A 20,161-nucleotide genomic window follows, 5' to 3' on the forward strand; every position below is an offset into this window, starting at 1 on the left:
ATATATATATATATATATATATATATATATATATGCCACAGCGATAGCATAAGAAATTACCTAGCATGCGGTCATGAAGTAAAGACCTCAGTTCCAAGTTCCAAGTCATGTTAGCATCACAACACACTAAAAACAAAAAATTCTTAAAAATAATTTAAATAAAAAATCATTAAAAAAATATTCTCAAGAAACAGATTGCATGAATAGCATATTTTTATGTTGAGATACAGAGGAAGACCGAAAAAAGCAAAAATGAAAGAGAGAAAGCATTATCACAAACATGGCCTAGGCAATATTAACTAAATTAAAATTTCAGACTGAAGTCATTGAAGGTGCAAAGAAATGTTTATATATGGGTACCCATAAATCGATTCTTATTCATTCAACATGCACCAAACACAGGAGAAAGATATGTGAAGGAGAAGAATTAATAAATAGACAACATTAGCAAAAGGGTTAAGAAACTAGAACGGCAACTACTGCTCTGTGAATCTCAAATCTCGTAATTTGATTTCTCAAACGGTTCACCCAAATGAAAATTACTTCCAAAGGTTACAGATATTTTTCAGAATAGTCAAACTTGGGGTAGTTCTGTCTCAAACCGCCTTGCTCTGATTTTTATCTCTCGCAGTCAATTAACATCAGCGTCATTTGATAAGAGAGGTTCTTGGTAGGCCAAGAAGAACGGTATGATTGGTATCTTCCTCTCAACTCTCAAGTGTATAAGGTGATCGCTTAAAAAAAAGTTCAACAATTTGTACATGCGCAAGGTTGACAACTTATCACAATCAATCTGTTGGGCAATAATGGCAATCCAGAAACTAACAGTCAGCACCATCCAGTCATGCACGGGCTCACCAAAACTATATTTTTTTTATAAGTAATCTGGATTTATATGATCGTCATTTTTGCACTGATAAAAACATATATCTATATATGTTATGTCATTGTTTTACAATGACAAAATAAACACTTCTCATTTGTACCATGTTTTTCTTATTTTCTTGTATTGTACGTAACATGTCTTGTTCTACTTTTTGAAAGAGTAAAACAAACCAGGGAATAGAAAGAAAAAAAAATCAGTGGTGTTGTAGAACTTTATAAAGGAAAGTGTTTTTCTGTAGAAATTGAAAAAGGGAAGTGTTTCTGTTGAATTGATGGGGTTGGGGATATGGGGAGCCTTCGTCAATTGGTTATGCAGGTGAAACTTGCTACCACTATTTTTCTCTTTCTTCTCCTTCCGGTTTTGCTCAACATCTGTCACGAAATTTAAGGCTCATAATTCTATTCTTTTGCTAATGAAGTTGTGATGAGTTATATAATGGTATTAAGTTGGAATTCAGACTTACACCGATTCTCTTATTCTAGTATACATATGATGCAGCTCTTCCTTTTCAACTGAAAAACTCCTTCATTTATTTTTGTTATCGATATTTCATTCAATAGTTTTAAAATGTTTCATTTTTCTTTCTCTTGTTTCCAATGATACAGTCTCTTTTTCAAGCAAGAAATGGAGTTATCTCTGGTTGGTCTTCAGGATGCTGGGAAAACGTCACTTATAAATGTTATTGCAGTATGTAACAGAAAACATTAATATGATTAGTTTTCCATTTCATTTGATCTTTTCCTACGTGCTGATGTCTGGTGTATGTTTGATTTTGACGAAGACTGGTGGATATAGTGAAGTGATGATTCCTACGGTAATTAAATTACCTTTCTTTAATCACTGATAATTAATTTTGATGCCATACTTTCGTGTTGTCTATTTCCACAAATTTGAGGTTAATTGTCTGCCTGCAAATTTACTTAATGACCTTGTTACCTACAGGTAGGATTTAATATGAAAAGGATAACAAAAGGAAATGTGACAATAAAGCTATGGGACCTTGGAGGTCAGCCAAGGTTTCGCAGTATGTGGGAGAGATACTGTCGTGCTGTTTCAGCAATTGTGTATGTTCTCTAAAAAGTTTGCATCAGTCACTGAAGTATTTCTTTTTCTTATCTAGTGAAATGTTTCCTATGTCTTTCTCCCCTTAACATTAGGGTAGTGAGATTACAAATTTACGATTGAAAAGTACAGAAATTAAACTCGGTGAAACTAACATTGCCAAAAGTGTAATTAGGCGAGTCATTGTTGTTTTCATCCAAGGCAACACAAGTTTTCAACTTCACACTCTTTTTCCCCTTCATACTGTATAATTTCTCTTTAGATTACGTATGATTGATATACTTTATTTTGTGGAGGAACTTGCAGTTATGTTGTTGACGCAGCTGATTATGAAAATTTACCTGTCTCTAGAGATGAACTTCATGACTTATTGAGCAAACCTTCTTTAAATGGAATTCCCATTCTAATTTTGGGTAATAAGATTGACAAACCTGGGGCATTGTCCAAGAAAGACCTGGCAGATCAGATGTAAGTATCTTCTCTGGGGGTATTAGATGTTCAGATGTACGTACCCAAGTTGAGTATAGTGCTGATTAACTCAAAAGTTTGCTTAAACATTTCCCAAATGATGAAGTCAAAATTAAATTATAATGAAAATCACATCATGCAAGATAATTGTAACTGCAAATTTATTATCATCTTTTCTTCACCATCTAAGGATAGCCACCGAATAATTTGCTTTATTCTGATAATCTTTCCCAAATGATTTATCTTTCAGAATGTACTTGTACTTTCAATGTTTGTTTCGTATGTGCAGGGGACTGACGTCCATCACTGGTAGAGAAGTTTGTTGCATCATGATCTCCTGTAAGAACTCCACCAGCATTGATACAGTTGTTGATTGGCTTGTAAGAAATTCTAAATCAACAAACAGAAGCTCGAGTTTTGCCCTATAAGTCTATTTGTACGTTGTATTACAGACGAACCTATCTGATTTAAGTGAAGTTCTGTTGGTATGATACAAGCTTACATCATACCAGACAACATGTGATTTCATACGTACGTTGTTACAGAATGCATCTGAGTTAAATTATAAATTAAGACAATTGCTAATGCCGCATGTGTAACGGATTCGAATAAACTTTTGTGTATACTTTGTTTTTAAGATTGTGACTGATACTTGCAAACTTGTGGAGAGATACAAAAATCAAATCAACTGCTAAGTGTCTGATGGAAGGGCTAGCAGTATTTTTGTGGTTAACCGACAAGGCTAATGCAGTCAGATTGTTCGGATTTTTTTATATCTACTGTTCTTTTGGTGGAAGAAACAAAAAAACAGCAAGTTCTTAAATTTTTCTGGTTGAGAAAACACAATTCTTTGTGCCTAGTCACTGATAAATGTGAAAAAAATTGAAGGGGCATTCCGAGAATCGAACTCGGGACCTCTCGCACCCAAAGCGAGAATCATACCACTAGACCAAATGCCCACATTGAAGTGAAAGCAGCCACGTTAAATTTATGTTGTTTTATTCATGCCAACTTGTCTGCTTTTCGATACAAAGATTGCATACAAATGACCCAACATTTAACTAAACAAACTAACAGCTTGTTAGAGCTGCAAAAAGTTAAAATTTAGAAATAATAGCTTCTGCTTGTTAGTATTTATGTGCACCAAATAACAAGTAAGTCAGGTCAAGCTTGTAAGCTTCCCAATCATGAAAACGTAGGAGATTCCGAGAATGATGTTGTTAGAAATATCAGAAATATGTAAACATATTAAAAAACTTATGGTAACGGACCAAAAGCCTTATTCTGCAAATTTTGTTGCTAATTCTATTAAAATCTAGTGGATTGTTTGGTGAAATTACTGTAGGGTGAATTTGAAGTTAAAACTGTGATTTATTTTAAAAAGAATTAGAACTATTAAATGAAAATTAAATGTGAAATATGTGATTATAAGTTCTCTTGGCGCCTTATAAATTATCAAACATATCATAATAAATCACAAACGGTTAGGATGGCAAATTAAAACAATAAGCCAAAAGGTTAGCATGAGAAACTTACATATGCTCCTCGTATTCTTAGAAGCAATTTTTATTTTGACAGAAATATTTATACTAATTAGATGTGTATCTATTTTTTAAAATTTGGTATAAAATTGAAATGAGTATATAACTTCGTCTTCATTTTAATATTTATCTTTTTTTTAAAGTAATTAAATATTTATCTTTGTTAAAATACTTTTAAGTTATTAAATAATATAAAAAAATCACTAGTTTTCTTAATTTTAGTTTTATAACTTATTTTTATGACACATTTGATTATTTTTATTTAATTTACATTGAATATTTAATCATTTCATATTTTGATAATAGGGATGAAAATGAAATACTCAACTCACACTTATCCCACTTTATTATCATTCTTAACAAAAGTAAGCACAAATAATACATAAGAAAAATAAGGAGGAAACATGCGTATAGGAATAATTTTAATTCCCAGGACACATAAAATTTTTAATTTCAAGACCTAAAATTTATAGTATCTCAATAGCAGATCTTCAGTAAAAATCTTAAATATAAAATCTATTATTTATAAAAATCTTCAGGAAGATTTGTATACAATAAAAAGTGTTATATTTTAATTTTTTTAGTAAAAAGAATTTAAAAGAGTACCAGAAAAAAAGTTAGCAAAATCTATATATATAAATTAAAAATTAGTGTCTGAAAACAAGATATTGCAATGAAGGTCCAATGAACAAATGTTTGACGGACTATTATTGTCCGAAGGCTTTGGTCTGAAGCCCTCGTGTTGAAGCCTTTGCTCTCAAATCCTGTACTCTCAGCCCCTTTGTTCTGAAGCCGTCGCTCAAACCCTTTGCTCTCACAGTCGTCGTTGTCAGACACTGCATCTTGGGCCACTCTGTTATATTTTGGAAGGTATTAATTGCATTTTTTTCGAGCTCTGTATGTTTGTTTCTCCTTTCTATATCTGCTTATATTCGGATTATAAGCAAGGGTTCGCCAAAATTCGTTTTTCTTTTAGGTATTGTTGGTTCAGTTATTGCTAAAGAAGGCAGTCTGCCTGACGCTTCTGGTCTCGTATCCGGTGTTTTCAAGGTTAGTTTTTGTGAGATCGACTTGTTTATATGGGAGGTGTTGTTTTTGTTATGCTTCGTTTAGTCAATTGTTAGAATAGAATATAATTATATATTATAAATATTATAGATAACCAATTATTCTATTCAAGTTGATAATTTGCTATTATATAATACCAAACATTTTGATTCAATTAACTATTCTATTGATTTATCTCTTATTATGATAGTTGATAATTGAGTTTATAGTGCTATCTAGTGTCGGGTCCCCTAGATTCCCATGTTCTTGGTGGTAATGCTCTTGTAAGAGAATGTGTTAGAGCCCACATTCGCTAGAGGAGTAAGTTCCAATACCTTGATATGGTATCATAAGTGATTTTTCCACATTCATTTCAATAATTTTTTGTTCTCTCTCATGGATGTCAAAGATGAAAACTCTAATACTTTAATATGGTATCATAAGTGATTATGTCTACTCTAGATGTTAGGCATTTGACCGATGATTTAGCTTTTTATGATATTTTTATCAATCATTTGTCTAAAGGTAAATGAATTGTTGATTCGGATGCCAATACTTATGTTTTCAATCTTATAGACATGTCAATAATAAAATCTTTTGTTACCCAATTAATATGCTATTCTTATAGTATCTATTGGAGTTGTTCAACTTTCTCCTACATTGGTGCTTTGTAATGTTTTCTAGGTACTTCAATTTAATTTTTATTTATTGTCTGATAGTGCCTTATTGGCCCATACTGATTTGTTAATCACCTTTCTCAAAGATATTTTTTTCTATTCAAGAGATGTTCCAACACTAGGAAGACTGCTAGTGGTAATCTTATTGAAGGATTGTATGTGTTGTCTCCTTCAGTTTATTGATGTTTCTCCTTCACTTTTTTTTCTCCTGTGGTTGGTGCTTTTGGATGAATGAGAATCGATTTCTGGCCACCCATATAGGCATTTCTTTGCACCTTTGATGACTTCGGGCTAAAATTTCAATTTAGTCAATGTTACCTATCCCCTGTTTGTGATGATACTCACTCTCGTTCTTGCATTTCACTGTCTTCCTATCTTTCTTGGCATAAGAATAGGGAATGAGGGGTTTGCGAAGCCTGGAGGTCTGGAAACTAGGAGTTGTCAACTACATTGATGCATTGAAACTGCAGGAAAAACTGGCCTTGGATAGAAAGCTTCATAAGAGATGTGATACTCTTCTGTCTTTGCAACACCCCCCTACATACACTGTGGGCAAAAGGCAAACTGTTCACAATTTGTTAATTCCCCAGTCAGAGTTGGAAGCAATTGGAGCTGAACTTCACTACACTCAAAGGGGAGGAGACATTACATTTCATGGTCCCCGCCAAGCTATTTTGTATCCTATCATATCACTTCGTGACATTGGGCTTGGTGCTCGGAGTTTTGTGGAGAAAATCGAGTCAACCATGATTGAACTGGCTGCTATGTATGGCGTGAAAGCTTGTCCTGGACAAAGTGGTGAAACTGGGGTATGGGTTGGAGAAAGGAAGATAGGTGCTATTGGCGTTCGGATATCGGGTGGAATCACTTCTCATGGGATGGCATTTAACATTGATCCTGATTTAAGCTACTTCAGGCACATTGTTCCTTGTGGAATTGCGGATAAAGATGTAACATCTTTGAGAAGGGAGACAGATGTTGTCCTTCCTGAGGGAGAAATAGTACAGGAACAATTGATTTCATGTTTTGCAAGAATCTTTGGTTATAATAACCTGATTTGGAAGGAGGATGCTACAGTACATTTTGATTACGAAACTGAATGAGATTCAGTTATTTGAGCTAGCAAACAACTGTAGATATTTGTTTCTCCTTGCATTCTTTTGTCAAATCTTTTAAGTTAATATAATTCTTTCTTATCTACATATGTACCAGAACATGATCGAGGAATCAATTTGATTAAACTAGCCAATGAATATTATTTAAACAAAATATCATATTAAGGTTGTTAGTGCATATTCCATTTAATTCTTGCTGACATGGGCAACAAAGTTTTTCTCAACAGAAAATACTGAACCTACAGTCTCACATGCAAATTTGATTCTAAACAAGAGACACTTTGATTTAAAAACCTCCATTATTGAAAGCAAAACTTTATTCCAGACCAAATAAAATAACCTCAAAACTTCATCAAATACCATATAAAAATGGTTACATGCTTTAACGGGGGAAATTCTGCTAATTATAGAGGTAATGGGATGTTGGAAAATTACAGTGAGTAGACAACGACAATATATTGAAACTAATTAATGTTCCACGCATAATATAAATATCTTCATAGATACGATGTGTCTACAAGTATAATTTGTTCGTTATTGAGTTCTATATAAAAATGCAATTGCACGTAAACTAACGGGTTACAATTAGGAGTATCATTATAAACTAGACGGCAAAAGATGCTTCTCTTGGGAGTAAGAAACTTCATGCTCCTAGAAAGTAATCTTACCCAGCTAAATTTAGCTGTATAATGAAAGTAATATAGCAAAATGAGGAAACCCGGTATAAATATCGTCCGTGATTAGTCACATGATATATATTGGCATGTGATGGAAAGATTGAAGAAATGTCAGAAGTATGGGATTTTATTAAAGACCATAAGATAAGCCCCTTCCGTTCCATGTTAATACTCTGTGCATCAATCTTCTCATTCCTCCTCAATTCCCAAAAGCTGAATCCTTCACAGCTATTGAGTGTTCATTGCCAAAAAAAAAACTTTAAATGTTTTTTCATCCTCTGAAAGAGTGCGGGCTACCTAAATCCTTTATTCTCCATTGTTGCAATAGTCTTCACTCATCAACCACCAAAAATTAAAAAAAAAGTTGCCAAACTTCAAATGCTTCAGTGTACTTCTCTTCCGCACCTGAACTTAAGAAAAATATGCCACAGAAGTAGCATAGCTAATTACTTAGCACATGGTCATGAAGTCAAGACCACATTTCCAAGTTCCAATTAATATTAGCATCACAACACACTACCTTCCAAAGACTTACCATTTAACATAGGGAGTACTCGTTAGTCATTATTAAAAGTGCCTCCAAAATCCAGATGAGAAAACTGAGGATGCGGGAATCAACATTTAGAGTTATTAAGATGAAACTTTTCCATCCCCATTGCACCCAAATTCAACTATAATTATGTCTACTTTTCAAGTCACAAACAATCAATTATATAGATTATTGTAATGTGTTTTTTCATTCAACCAAACATATTTAAACTTGGAATCAGTCTAGGTTAAACATTACCAACTATCAGATTTGACCAATTTATGTATATCATACAAACAAGAGTGTAAGAATCTATGCATATAACAAGCAAGAATTTGACAGCATATGATTTGAATCACATCTTAGTACATGCTAATGCTACATGCGTAGTGGACACAGATAAATAATTGTGCAAGTTGTTCACGTACATTTCTGTTAAGATTTTGGGTGCTAGACATCATGGACAAGACCACAATTCAAAACCTACTTTTTCAATTTGAAATAACATAGATGACTTAGCAATATTACTTCATTGTAGGATGTAGAGTTCAAATGATGTACTAGAGACTTGATATCACATAACACAAACTCAGTGTTGTGGCTCAGCTTTCAAACTAGTGGAGATAAGTAATCAAAGAAACTTTAAGTGCTTCTTGGGAGTCTGTCTTGGTGCTCAATTCTCAAGGACTAAAATAGCTAAATCAGTGTATGCCTTTTGCCAAGTCAATGAGAAACACGCATGAGAACAATACATGCATAGATGAATGTGAAAAAAATATAGGGGCATTCCGAGAATCGAACTCGGGACCTCTCGCACCCAAAGCGAGAATCATACCACTAGACCAAATGCCCTAATTGAGATTAAGGGAGTTAATTTAATTCTATCTTAAAAATTGTTTTCGCAAGTCACATTTTCTGCAATTCTATATTAGGATTGCATACAAAAGACAAGATAATTTGCTGTTACAGTGAAGGAATAAAAGAGAGTTTACTTATTTACCCCTCTGATCTTATATTTTAACACCAACTAATACTTGCAACATAATATTTTACTGCATTAATTTGTCACTTAGTTGGTATTCAAAATTTTCCAGCTAAAACTGTTGACGTAGGAATCAATGATCTGAACACTCATTCACATGGAGCCTCTGATGCTAATTGTTATTTAAAAAAACAGACAAACAAGTCAAGCTTGTCAGCTTCCAAAGCTCCAAAAGGCTAATTTAGAAATAATACCTGTGTTTGTTGGTATTTAATTGCTAAATAACAAATGAAGTAAGGTATTGAGTTTCCAAATTATCAAAATGTAGGGCATTCCCAGAATCATACCGCAAGACCAAAAGCCTAATTTTATGCAAATTTTGTAGTTTTCTATTATATTAGAAACTTGCTTGCACCCAAAGCTATAATCCTTGTGCTAGATCAATTGCTCTCAAGCATGGAAATTGTGAGGAGCTAGTAAAATCTGTCTAGTTTTTTGTTGAAATCGTTAATGCATGCCACACTGTCTGCAGTTATATTGTAAATTGCATATAAAGTGGCCAGATATGGTTACCTGGATAAGGAATTACCAGTTAAGGTACTTGAAACACAAAATCATACACCAAAATCTCTGTTTGTTGTCACTGATGATTGCAAATCAAAGTAACTTCTACTGTTGCCTCTAGGGAAGGTTTCTTGATGCTCAACTGTAAGAGCTAATACAAGTATTATTTTCTGAAATAGGATCTGAGAATGCAGTGCATATGTCAACAAAAGCACTTCAAAATAATGTACACATTTTAAAACAAAAGGGGGCATTCCGAGAATCGAACTCGGGACCTCTCGCACCCAAAGCGAGAATCATACCACTAGACCAAATGCCCACATTGAAGGGGAAATGACCAGATTTTCTTATCAGTCAAGGTATCAAAGAGCTTACATATTCACCTCCACTCTTTTATTTTAGGATAAATGAGACTTACAACACATAATTATATTATATTTTCAGGGACAAGTAGCGATTTGCTACCAAACCCTTCCAGTTAAAACTAATAATGTATCTTAGCTTTCATTCCAATGCACTCACATGGAGCATATCATGCTTATTGCTATTTAACAAAAACAAGTTAACAAGTCAAGAATGTCAGCTTCCAAAGCTTTGAAGGGCTAAAAGTTAAGAATAACGTCTGATGCTTCTTCCTATTTAATTACACAAGTTAACAAATCATGTTAAGCTTATTAGAATCCATTAAAATATAAAGCATTTCAAGAATGAATATGTGACCTCTCACACCCTAAGATAATCATACAACTGATCAAAAAGTCCAATTGTGAAATTATGTTGTTTGCTAATTATATTAAAAACTAAAAAATTGGTTTGGTGAAATTATTTTAGGGTGGATTCTGAACTTAAAGCTTTGCTTCTGACTTGCACATCTAACTTTGTTTACCACATGACATCAGTAAATGGTAGCATTCTACTTTTTAACAAATTGAAACATTACGTGTACTTTCAAGGTTATTTCACAAGTCCAGCATCAATGATAGAGAAGTTTGTTGCTTCACAATTACTTGTAAAAACTACACAAACATTCATACAGTAGTTGATTGGACAATAAAACATTTTATATCAAAGAAGTAAAGTCACGATATTTATATCTATTTGTTAGTTGCATTATAGACTGAACCAAGCTGAATGAAGCAACTTCTGGACGTCATTTGGTTTTTCTTTTCCTTTCCAAACTGGCCTACACTGAATCATAGTATTGGGTGCAAGGCATCAGCCACAACAATTCACAACCATCTTCCTTATTCAATTAAAACATAAATACAAAAAAAATGAAATAAAAATAGGGGCATTCCGAGAATTGAACTCGGGACCTCTCGCACCCTAAGCGAGAATCATACCACTAGACCAAATGCCCTGATTGGGAGACTTGGGGCAAAGCCAAATCTATGTCAGTTTAATAATAAAATTGTATAGTCATGCCACATTCTCTTCAGTTTTATGGTAAGATTGCATTCAGATTACCAGATTTGCTTACCTGGAGCATTGACTTACAACACATTATTGTATTAAATTTTCAGAGGCAAGCTGGTACTTACACAGAAAATTTTCAGATAAAACTGTCGATCTAGCAATTCATTTATCCCAGCGCTATCACATGCAAACTCTGGTGTTTATTATTATTTAACTACACGAACTAACATGTCAATTTTGTCAACTTCCGAAACCAGAAAAGGGCTAAAATTGAGAAATCAAACCTGATGCTTGTAGGCTTGTATTTAACTACAGCGATTACCTTCTCAATCTTGTCAGTTTCTGAATCGTCAAAAAACAAAAAAGGGGCATTCGTAAATAGAGGTTGGAACCTCTCGCACCCCAAGCACGAAAACACTCCTTTTTTTCCGGTTCTCCTGAAAGCAGATCCTGACCTAGGAAAGCTTGTTTAAAGGGGTTTTTGAGAGATATTCTTAGGTTAAGATCTTCGCTTTAAACATTGTAATTCTATATTTGTTTTACTTTTATTTATCAGATTGTTGCATAATCTTTTTTTATTTATTACTGTTTATAAGTATTTATTAGAATACAATACCTTTTTTAACATAGTCTCAAAATTATTTTTTTTTATTTTACTTAATATTTTATTCTAATGAAAAATTTATTCTTTAATTTCCTCAAAAGATTTATTAGACAAAGTGTACGGCCATGTATTAGATTGGGTTTCAAATAATCTTAAGATATTTTCCCATGAAAAATTTTAATATTTAATAAAATTTTAAATTTGTATAAACAAAAATTGTGTAAGAAAGTAACTCTATCAAAACTATTGTCGCGACTGTACACATTTTTTAAATATTTATAAATTATTTAAATTTTAAAAGTAATAATTAAAAAAGTAAAATTGAAAAAAAAAATATAGTTATAGATATAATTATAGATAAAATAAACTTTAGTTATTAAAATAAAAATATAATAAATAAATTTTTTTATTAAGAGTAATTATTTAAATTTTAGAAAAATAGTTACTAAATTTTTTTTTGTAATAATTAATTATTTCAATTAAAAAAATAGTTAGTAAAATGTTAAAACTGAAAAATAATTTTTCTATTGTGAATAGTTATTTAATTTTAAAAAATAATTATTAAGAGAGTAAAATTTAAAAAAAAAAAAGAACACCAAAATGGTATTTTCTTTATATATAATTATGGATTATATATATACAATTTTAAAAAGTTGCTTTTTTAAACTTTCTTAACGAATTATATGATTATCATGAACCTAAAGGAATGAAAATATGTTAATACGTGCTCTCCTAGTGTAGAAGAAAGTTAATTTGAAAATTTGTATTGGTATATTTTCTTCATCCAAACTTTTTTTTTAATTATTTTTCATTAACTTTTGTAATTATAGATTTCGTGGAGATCTTTCAAATCCTTTACATCTGTAAAGTTGATTCAAAACTTCCAATATTTACTGTATAATAAATCCATTGAAAACTTAACTACAAAATCTTACTTATAACTTTTTAGGAATGAATATCATTTCATTTCTACATAAGCTTTTAAAATTCAAACTCCGGACGCCTCTAAGCCTATCACCGTCGAAGCTCCAAAATGATTTTTTTTTTTTAAATAATACCTTATGTTTGTTAGTATTTATAAACACCAATTCACAAGCCAAGCCTGTAAGCTTCCAAACTATCAAAATGTAAGGCATTCCAAGAGTCATGCCATTAGACCAAAACCTTATGCAAATTTTGTAGTTTGAAGGTGATAATAAAAACTAATAAATTGACTTGGCAATATTGTTTAGGGTGGATTCAGAGGTTAAAACTTCGCTTACATCTGACTTATACCACATGATATCACTCAAATTTAGTCGCACTCCTTTTTTTTCCACAAGTTGAAACATTACTTGTAGTTTTAATGTGATTTCCCAAGAGCAAGGAGTTGAAATCCATTCGCAATAGAGAATTTGTTGCTTCTTGATCTCTCGTAAAATGTCCACCAACTTTGTTACAGTTGCAGATTGGCTTATATACTAAGAACTGAAGTGTTGCAATACGCTTCAATCTGTATGTTGCATCAGACTGAACCATAGTATCTACTGTGGTATCATACTAGTTTTCATTTTCCTTTCTGACTAGCTTGAATAAAATCAAACAGCATGTGAATCTATATGTAGAACATCAAATATTCAATCTGAGTGTTATAAACTAGAAAATAAGATACTTCATAATTTCTAATGGGTTTTATTACTTAAAAAAAACAACTATATTATAGTTTTGGGTGGCAGGCACCATGGAAACAATTCACAACCTTCTTCCATGTTAAATTTAAAATAACAATAGTTAATTTAGCAATATTACTTCATTGTAGAATGTAGGTTCAAATGTCATACATAGACACGATCACAAACCAGCATCTTGGTGTCGGGACTGTTGCTTGAAAACTTGTGGGAGAGATACAGAAACCCAAGCAGCTGCTCGGTGCTTCATGCCAACCTGTCTTGGTTCTCATCTGCAAAGACTAATAAAACCAGACAATTAAAACTGTGATTCACAGCTCCTATTCTTTTGGTGGAAGAAACGAAACCAAGTATTCTAATCTGAACAAGAATCCAGTGCTTTTCTTTTAGACAAGCCAATGACAAAACACACATGAGGACAAAAAAGGCACGGATAAATCTGAAAAAATTGGGGGCATTCCGAGAATCGAACTCGGGACCTCTCGCACCCAAAGCGAGAATCATACCACTAGACCAAATGCCCACATTAATTGAATAGGGCTAAGTTCAATCTTTGACTGATATGCACTTAATATTGTTTATTCAAGTTGAGTAGTTTACATCATAATTCTTGTATGAGATAAAATGTTCAGACATATGAAATTATCAATTGAAGTTGAAAGTAGATGTGTCAATTATGCTTCTAAGAAATATTGATCAAACAAAAAGTCTTTGTAATAACACAAGGTTGCAAATTAATGAGTTAGGCAATTACATTTGTTCAAACATTGTGTGCAATGACCAATATTAAGAAATCAATCCTGAAGCTTATTGTTTGCTAATTATACAATAATTAATAAACCAAAATGGTCAAATTATTTTAAGGTAGATTCCGTTTTTCTATATGTATCTGTTTCTACATTGTATTAGAGACTGAATCATGTAGACTGAAGTTCTTTCAGTATCATACTAGATTTTCTTTTCCTTTGCCGACTGGCTTACATAACAGCTGAAAACGGCATGTCATTTCAATATGTAGGTTATCACATATCACATGAATGTTGAATATTAGAAAATAAGATATTTGATAATGCTTCGTGTCAAATGGACTACAATAAATAATTGTGCAACTTGAACTCATTCCCTTTTTTAAATATATTTGGGTGCTAGGCATCATGGACAAGACAATAATTCATAATCTCCTTCCTTATAGATTTTGAAACAATTTAGTTGATTTAGTAATCACTTCATTATACAATTCTAAGTTCAAATGTTTGAGACAAATGTAAGATTGCATACCACTATTTCGGTGTTGTAACTGTCGCTTGCAAACCATGGGACAGATACAAAAATCAGCGTAACATCTGCGTGCCTCTTGGGAATCTTCCTAGATGTTCAACTGTAAAGGCTAATTCTGCCAGATTGATAAGACTAGTTCACATCTTCTACGGTTCTTGTGGAAAAAACTGATTGCAAGTATTGCTTCTGGCAAACAGGGTGGAATTTAGTGCATGTCTTTGTGCCTGGTAAATGTAAAGAAAACACTCAGAAAAAGAACGGCAAACTCACACATGACAGCACAGAAAAATATGAAAAAAGGGGGGCTTAGAGTGCAGTACATGTCATTCCAAGTCCAGGACAACCACAAAAATATAATACAGGGACAAATAAATTTAAGAAGATGTGGAGCATTCCGAGAATCATACCACAAGACCAAATGCCCTTACTAAAAGTTAATGATCAAGGCAAATCTATGTCAAGTTTTCTATTAAAGTTGTTCAATAGTATTGTTATTGTAAAATTACTTATAAATGAGCGGATACGATTACCTGGATAGAGAATTAACAGTAAAAGCAACTCATTCTTCTAACTAAGATATCAAAGAGTTTACAAATTTACCCCTCTAGTTTTATATTTAAAGGTCAACAATGACTTCAGACAGATTATTTATTCTATCCCATTCTCGGTTGCAAACTGTTACCTGTTACAGAAAAAAATCCATGCTGAAACAGTTTTCGTATCACCTTATTCATCCCAAGGCAATCAAGTTTGTTACTATTTAAACAAGCAAACTATCAAGAAAAGCTTGTCAACTTCCAAATTCAAAATGATAGAATTTATAAACAAACCCTAATGCCTATTATTTGGAAATTATAAAAAACTAATGAATCAATTTGAGGAAATTAGTTTAAGGTAGATTCAGATGTTAAAACGTTTTTAACTTCTACATCTGACTTTTACTGCATGACATCACTAAAATGATAGCATTCTCTTTTTCAAGAGTTGAAATATTACTTTACTTTTAATGTTTTTTCATTTCACAATTTAAGGGGGCTAAAATCCATTGGTTTGGAGAAGTTTCTTGCTTGTTAATATAATAAAAGAACTCCATTGGTACAGCTGTTGATTGGGTTATACATTTTAGTTTTAAATAAAAAAAATCAGGGCGGGTTATCACTTCTATTAGTTTTGCCACATGTACCTGTTTGTATGCTGAATTGGAGCTGATTCAAGCTGATTGAAATTTGAAGTAATTTAACATGCTGTTATTTATACTAATTGTTGTTTTCGTTTTCAAACAGAATTACATAATATCAAACAACACGTGATTTGATATGCAGGTTATCACACATCACATCTGTGTGTTGAATATTATAAAATAAAATATTTGGTAATGCTATATGTGTAACTGACAAGAATTGTGCAAGTTGTGCTAATACAGTTTTTTAAAATTGATATTTAGTGTTGTGCTAGGCATCATGGACAAAACAACAATTCAGGATCTCCTTTATAATTCAATTCGAAATAATATAGTTGATTCAACAATATTACTTCATTGGAGAATGCAAGGTTCAAATTGAAACACAAGATCACATACTAATCTCAGAGTTTTGACGTATACCTGCAAACTAACAGAGAGATACAGATGTCAATCAACTGCTAAGTGTATCATGGCATGGCAAGCAGTCTTTGGGATTAACTGTGGATGCTATAATGCAGCCAGATTGTTAAGATTGATTAACATCTTCTCCTGGTTTTTTGGTGGAAGAAACAAGTATTCTTTTCACACCAAGGCTGAGAATGTAGTGCATGCTTTATGCCTAGTCAATAACAAATGCATGCGCTTATAAAAAAATAACAAACACACTTGAGAATAATAGAGGCACAGATAAATATGAAAAAAATAGGGGCATTCCGAGAATCGAACTCGGGACCTCTCGCACCCAAAGCGAGAATCATACCACTAGACCAAATGCCCATATTGAAAGATATAGGGCTAAATAATTTTTTTATTCATGCCTTGTCTTCAGTTTGTACAGTACAATTGCATACAAATTGTAAGATTTGGTTGACTGGATGGGTAATTCTCAGTCAAGATAACTTGTTTTTCCAAGTAAAAAAAAATGAAAGAAAGTTTGCTTACCCCTCTGGTTTTATATATTGAAAGACTTCCCATGAATTGCCATATAATTTAATTACATTTACGTTGGCAAGTTGACACTCATTACTTCAAAACTTCCAGCTAAAACTATCAATCATTCTTCCAACACATTCACGTTCAGCTCCTGATGCTTATTGTTTTATAAGTATCCCACATAACAGTAAGTTGTATTGTCTTTCTTACACAAGTTGAAACATTATTTTTACTTCACAATTCTAATATTTCTTCTAAGTGCAGTGGTCTGAAATTCAACACCGCTGTTTTGATATGGAGGTTAATCACATACTCCACCGAGTGATTGTAAAGTACAAAATAAGATACTTGCTAATTACATGTGCAAAGTATTTAAAGATATAATTGTGTTGATACATTTGTTTATAAGAATTTGATATTTAAGGGTTTCATGCATCATCAACAACAACTTCCTTCCTTATTTAGTTGATTAAGAAATATTTTAATTCGTTGTAGAATATATAGTTCAAATGGCGCATACTTAGTTAAGATCAGATAGCACAATCTAGGCGATAAAACTGATGCTTGCTACCGTGTGGAGAGATAGGTAAATCATAACAATGCTAAGTGTCTTGGAGCTTAATTGTTAAAAGACATATCAACAGTCAAGCACAATACAAACAAAATTGATTTTTAAGATTGTGATTTGCATGTACACCTGTTCTTTAAGGAAAAAAAAAAAATGCATCTGCAAGTGTTCTATTGTGTCTGAGAATGCAGGGTTTTCCTTCTGCCTACTCAATGAGAAAAACACATCAACACAATTCAGGTAAAGATAAGAAAAAAAGAGGGGGCATTCCGAGAATTGAACTCGGGACCTCTCGCACCCTAAGCGAGAATCATACCACTAGACCAAATGCCCACATCGAGAGGACTTTGGGCAAAGTCAAATCTATGTCAGGTTTATTTTAGAAATTTATATCCATGCCACGTTCTCTTCACTTCTATTACCTGGATAGCCAATTAAAAGTCAAGGCAACCTGTTTTTCTAATCAGGCAATCAAAGTAAGTTTACTAATCTACCACTCTGGTTTAATGTATAAACATTCTCCGTACAGATACCCTGTTTTTGGAGACAATGGAGTTCAATTCATGGCACTATTGAGCATTAAATGTGTGAGCACCACTCCTAATTTAGATTCTTTACCTGATTTTCTTTATAACCGGACCTGTACCATTGTCTCTGGTTTTATATTTTAATTATCAACTACGACTTACAACAAATTATTGTATTACATTTTCCGTGGCAAGCAGTTAAAGAATGAATTCATTGATCGCATCACAATCACATGCTACCTCTGATGCTTATTATTATTATTTAACTAATCGACTTAACAAGTAAAGTTCGTCAACTTCCGGAATTTGAAAAGAGTAAAAAATTAGAAATCAAACCTGGTGCTCGTCGATTGGTATTTGACTACAGCAAATACCAAGTTAAGTCAAGCTTGTCAGCTTCCAAATCGTCAAAGAAAACGAAAACTGCATTCGGCGAACGAACTAGGAACCTCTCACACCCTAAGCGGGAATCATCCTACTCAACTCTCTTTACTTTTCACTTTTCTTCTCCTGACCAGGGAGGAACTGACCTAACCTAATCGCCTTTTAAATCGAAGTTTCTTATTTAGAAATATCAGCAAAAAAAAATACTACAGTAGAAAATTATAACCAAATAAATAAATTTGTATAACTTATGCTGATAAATAAACTAAAGCAGTTCAATTTTATGAAATATAATTAATTACACAAAATTATATCTACTAGTAGAATAGTTTATACTATTTTTAATTTATCAGAAAATATACAATTTACAGTATATCAAATTATTTATTTTATTTGATTCCTTTTATATATATATATATATATATATATATATATATATATATATATATATATATATATATATATATATATATATATATATATATATATACACACGTGTGTGTATCATGTTATCTATACTTTTTACTATTTTAAAAATGGAGTAAATAAAATATAAATATTGTCGATTTAAATGCGTTTTTATACCCTCAAATAATAGTATTTTAGGACTAAAACTATATTTGAACTATATATATGTAATTGTAAATATATTGTGAAGTTAATTTATTGTTATGCCATCGTATAATAACATATTTACTAAGTTCATTGAATAATACATTTATTATATTTACTACAATTATGTAGTAATAAATCAATAAATATATAATGGTAAATTAATATCCTTCTATAAACCAATAAGAGCCACTAGCTTGTTGATATAATAGTATAATTATATTTATTAACTTCTATAAAAGTAAAAATTATAAAATAGTATATTAATATAAATAATTCATATACATAGATATGATGCTGACAAAATCAAAAGTTTGCTTAAACATTTCCATTATAGTAAAATAGAAATTACAATGCTATGTAAGAAAAGTGTAGGTGCTAACTTATTAGAAGTTTGTTTTATGTGTGCAGGGGGCTGAAATCTATCAGCGACAGTGAAGTTTGGTGCTTCTTATCTCCTGTAGAAACTCCATCAACATTGATACTGTGTTAAATTGGCTTGTAAAAAGCAATTAAACATTAGCTTAAATTCTGCCCAATGAATTGCAGTACTGACATGTGATTTGATGTAATTATGTTAAAATTTACGTCTAAGTAACATCTGAGCGATTTGATCAACATTTGATTTGTCTGGCAATGTGTGTAATATGTTTTCATCCATTTGTTTTGATGATTGATAGGCACCATGGACAATCCACAACCACCTTCCTCGTTTACTTTGAAATAACATAGTTGATTGTATTGCTTCATAGTAAAACTGAAGGCTTAAAATGTTGCACTTAGCCTTAAGATCAAATACCACACCCTCGGAGCTGTGACTGATTATGCTTCAAAACTTGTGGACAGATACAGAAAACAAAGCAACTGCTTTGTGTCATACATGGCAAGCTAATAATACCAGGGGACCAAAGGTATACATTGAAAGGGAGAGGGCTAGGTAGAATCTATGTTTATAGGTTACGCAGCCACGTTATCAACAGTTATATATTAAGATTACATACAAATGAGCAGATTTAATTGCCTGGCTAATCACTTTTTTCAATCAAGGTATCCTGCTTTTCTACTCAAGCTATCAAAAAGTGTTTGCATATTTACCCAGCTGATTTTTTATTTTTAGACCAACTATGTCTTGCAACACGATATTTTACTACATTTTCGGTGGCAAAATGTCACTTGGTACTGGAAAAATTGTACAATAGCTTTCACCACCTGACACCAGTAACTTTGTAAAATTGTGTTTTTTAACCACAACTTGAAACATCAATTTAATCCTTAATACTAACATTGTTTGTAAGTACAGTGGTATGAAATTAACTAATGATAGAGAACTTTGTTGCTTCATGATTTACTGTAAAATGTTAGCCAACATTGATACAGTACTAATTGATCAGCTTATAAAACTTTTGAAATCAAAGACTTGAGTTTCGCAATATATATCAGT

The 20,161-nt window shown here is 32.1% G+C and overlaps 2 protein-coding genes, 2 long non-coding RNA genes and 7 other non-coding genes across 14 annotated transcripts; 2 read left to right on the forward strand and 9 right to left on the reverse strand.

Moving 5' to 3' along the window:
* The first annotated feature begins 968 nt into the window (after positions 1 to 968).
* On the forward strand, positions 969 to 3,075 carry LOC108325435 (ADP-ribosylation factor-like protein 8a). Of its 3 annotated transcripts, none has more exons than XM_017558510.2 (6): positions 969 to 1,201; positions 1,492 to 1,573; positions 1,668 to 1,700; positions 1,829 to 1,950; positions 2,255 to 2,416; positions 2,706 to 3,075. In XM_017558510.2, the coding sequence occupies exons 1-6, from the start codon at positions 1,158 to 1,160 to the stop codon at positions 2,842 to 2,844; spliced, it is 582 nt and encodes a 193-aa protein (XP_017413999.1). In that variant the 5' UTR covers positions 969 to 1,157; the 3' UTR covers positions 2,845 to 3,075. The 3 variants fall into 3 exon arrangements, with proteins under 3 accessions (XP_017413999.1, XP_017414000.1, XP_052730272.1); XM_017558511.2 differs by having other exon boundaries at positions 2,300 to 2,416; XM_052874312.1 differs by lacking the exon at positions 969 to 1,201 and adding an exon at positions 1,208 to 1,324.
* A 228-nt stretch (positions 3,076 to 3,303) lies between these two features.
* Positions 3,304 to 3,375, reverse strand: TRNAP-UGG (transfer RNA proline (anticodon UGG)). Its single transcript has one exon. It is a non-coding gene; the product is annotated as a tRNA-Pro (tRNA).
* A 1,255-nt stretch (positions 3,376 to 4,630) lies between these two features.
* Positions 4,631 to 6,972, forward strand: LOC108325092 (octanoyltransferase LIP2, mitochondrial). 2 transcript variants are annotated; one of them, XM_017558097.2, is made up of 3 exons: positions 4,631 to 4,827; positions 4,934 to 5,007; positions 6,072 to 6,972. In XM_017558097.2, the coding sequence occupies exon 3, from the start codon at positions 6,080 to 6,082 to the stop codon at positions 6,782 to 6,784; it is 705 nt and encodes a 234-aa protein (XP_017413586.1). In that variant the 5' UTR covers positions 4,631 to 4,827; positions 4,934 to 5,007; positions 6,072 to 6,079; the 3' UTR covers positions 6,785 to 6,972. The 2 variants fall into 2 exon arrangements, with proteins under 2 accessions (XP_017413586.1, XP_017413587.1); XM_017558098.2 differs by having other exon boundaries at positions 6,077 to 6,972.
* A 336-nt stretch (positions 6,973 to 7,308) lies between these two features.
* On the reverse strand, positions 7,309 to 11,472 carry LOC128195762 (uncharacterized). Its single transcript, XR_008247599.1, has 2 exons — positions 11,287 to 11,472; positions 7,309 to 9,690 (listed from the first exon to the last, which is right to left on the reverse strand). It is a non-coding gene; the product is annotated as an uncharacterized LOC128195762 (long non-coding RNA).
* TRNAP-UGG (transfer RNA proline (anticodon UGG)) lies at positions 8,783 to 8,854 on the reverse strand. The gene has a single exon. It is a non-coding gene; the product is annotated as a tRNA-Pro (tRNA).
* On the reverse strand, positions 9,796 to 9,867 carry TRNAP-UGG (transfer RNA proline (anticodon UGG)). The gene has a single exon. It is a non-coding gene; the product is annotated as a tRNA-Pro (tRNA).
* Positions 10,837 to 10,908, reverse strand: TRNAP-AGG (transfer RNA proline (anticodon AGG)). Its single transcript has one exon. It is a non-coding gene; the product is annotated as a tRNA-Pro (tRNA).
* Positions 11,473 to 13,201: 1,729 nt separating the features above from the next.
* LOC108325576 (uncharacterized) lies at positions 13,202 to 18,269 on the reverse strand. The gene is made up of 3 exons (XR_001831844.2): positions 18,061 to 18,269; positions 14,514 to 14,737; positions 13,202 to 13,516 (listed from the first exon to the last, which is right to left on the reverse strand). It is a non-coding gene; the product is annotated as an uncharacterized LOC108325576 (long non-coding RNA).
* On the reverse strand, positions 13,687 to 13,758 carry TRNAP-UGG (transfer RNA proline (anticodon UGG)). The gene has a single exon. It is a non-coding gene; the product is annotated as a tRNA-Pro (tRNA).
* On the reverse strand, positions 16,402 to 16,473 carry TRNAP-UGG (transfer RNA proline (anticodon UGG)). Its single transcript has one exon. It is a non-coding gene; the product is annotated as a tRNA-Pro (tRNA).
* Positions 17,459 to 17,530, reverse strand: TRNAP-AGG (transfer RNA proline (anticodon AGG)). The gene has a single exon. It is a non-coding gene; the product is annotated as a tRNA-Pro (tRNA).
* Positions 18,270 to 20,161: the final 1,892 nt, after the last annotated feature.

Source organism: Vigna angularis, chromosome 3 (genome assembly GCF_016808095.1).
Source record: "Vigna angularis cultivar LongXiaoDou No.4 chromosome 3, ASM1680809v1, whole genome shotgun sequence".
Lineage (NCBI taxonomy): Eukaryota > Viridiplantae > Streptophyta > Magnoliopsida > Fabales > Fabaceae > Vigna > Vigna angularis.

What these genes read in the sequence shown, in the direction of transcription:
- LOC108325435 (XM_017558510.2), top strand. Translation starts at nt 1,158, where the DNA reads ATGGGGTTGGGGATATGGGGAGCCTTCGTCAATTGGTTATGCAG. An exon ending in TTCGTCAATTGGTTATGCAG is followed by an intron (nt 1,202 to 1,491) that starts GTGAAACTTGCT and finishes CCAATGATACAG; the next exon opens with TCTCTTTTTCAAGCAAGAAA. An exon ending in CGTGCTGTTTCAGCAATTGT is followed by an intron (nt 1,951 to 2,254) that starts GTATGTTCTCTA and finishes AGGAACTTGCAG; the next exon opens with TTATGTTGTTGACGCAGCTG.
- LOC108325092 (XM_017558097.2), top strand. Translation starts at nt 6,080, where the DNA reads ATGAGGGGTTTGCGAAGCCTGGAGGTCTGGAAACTAGGAGTTGTCAAC.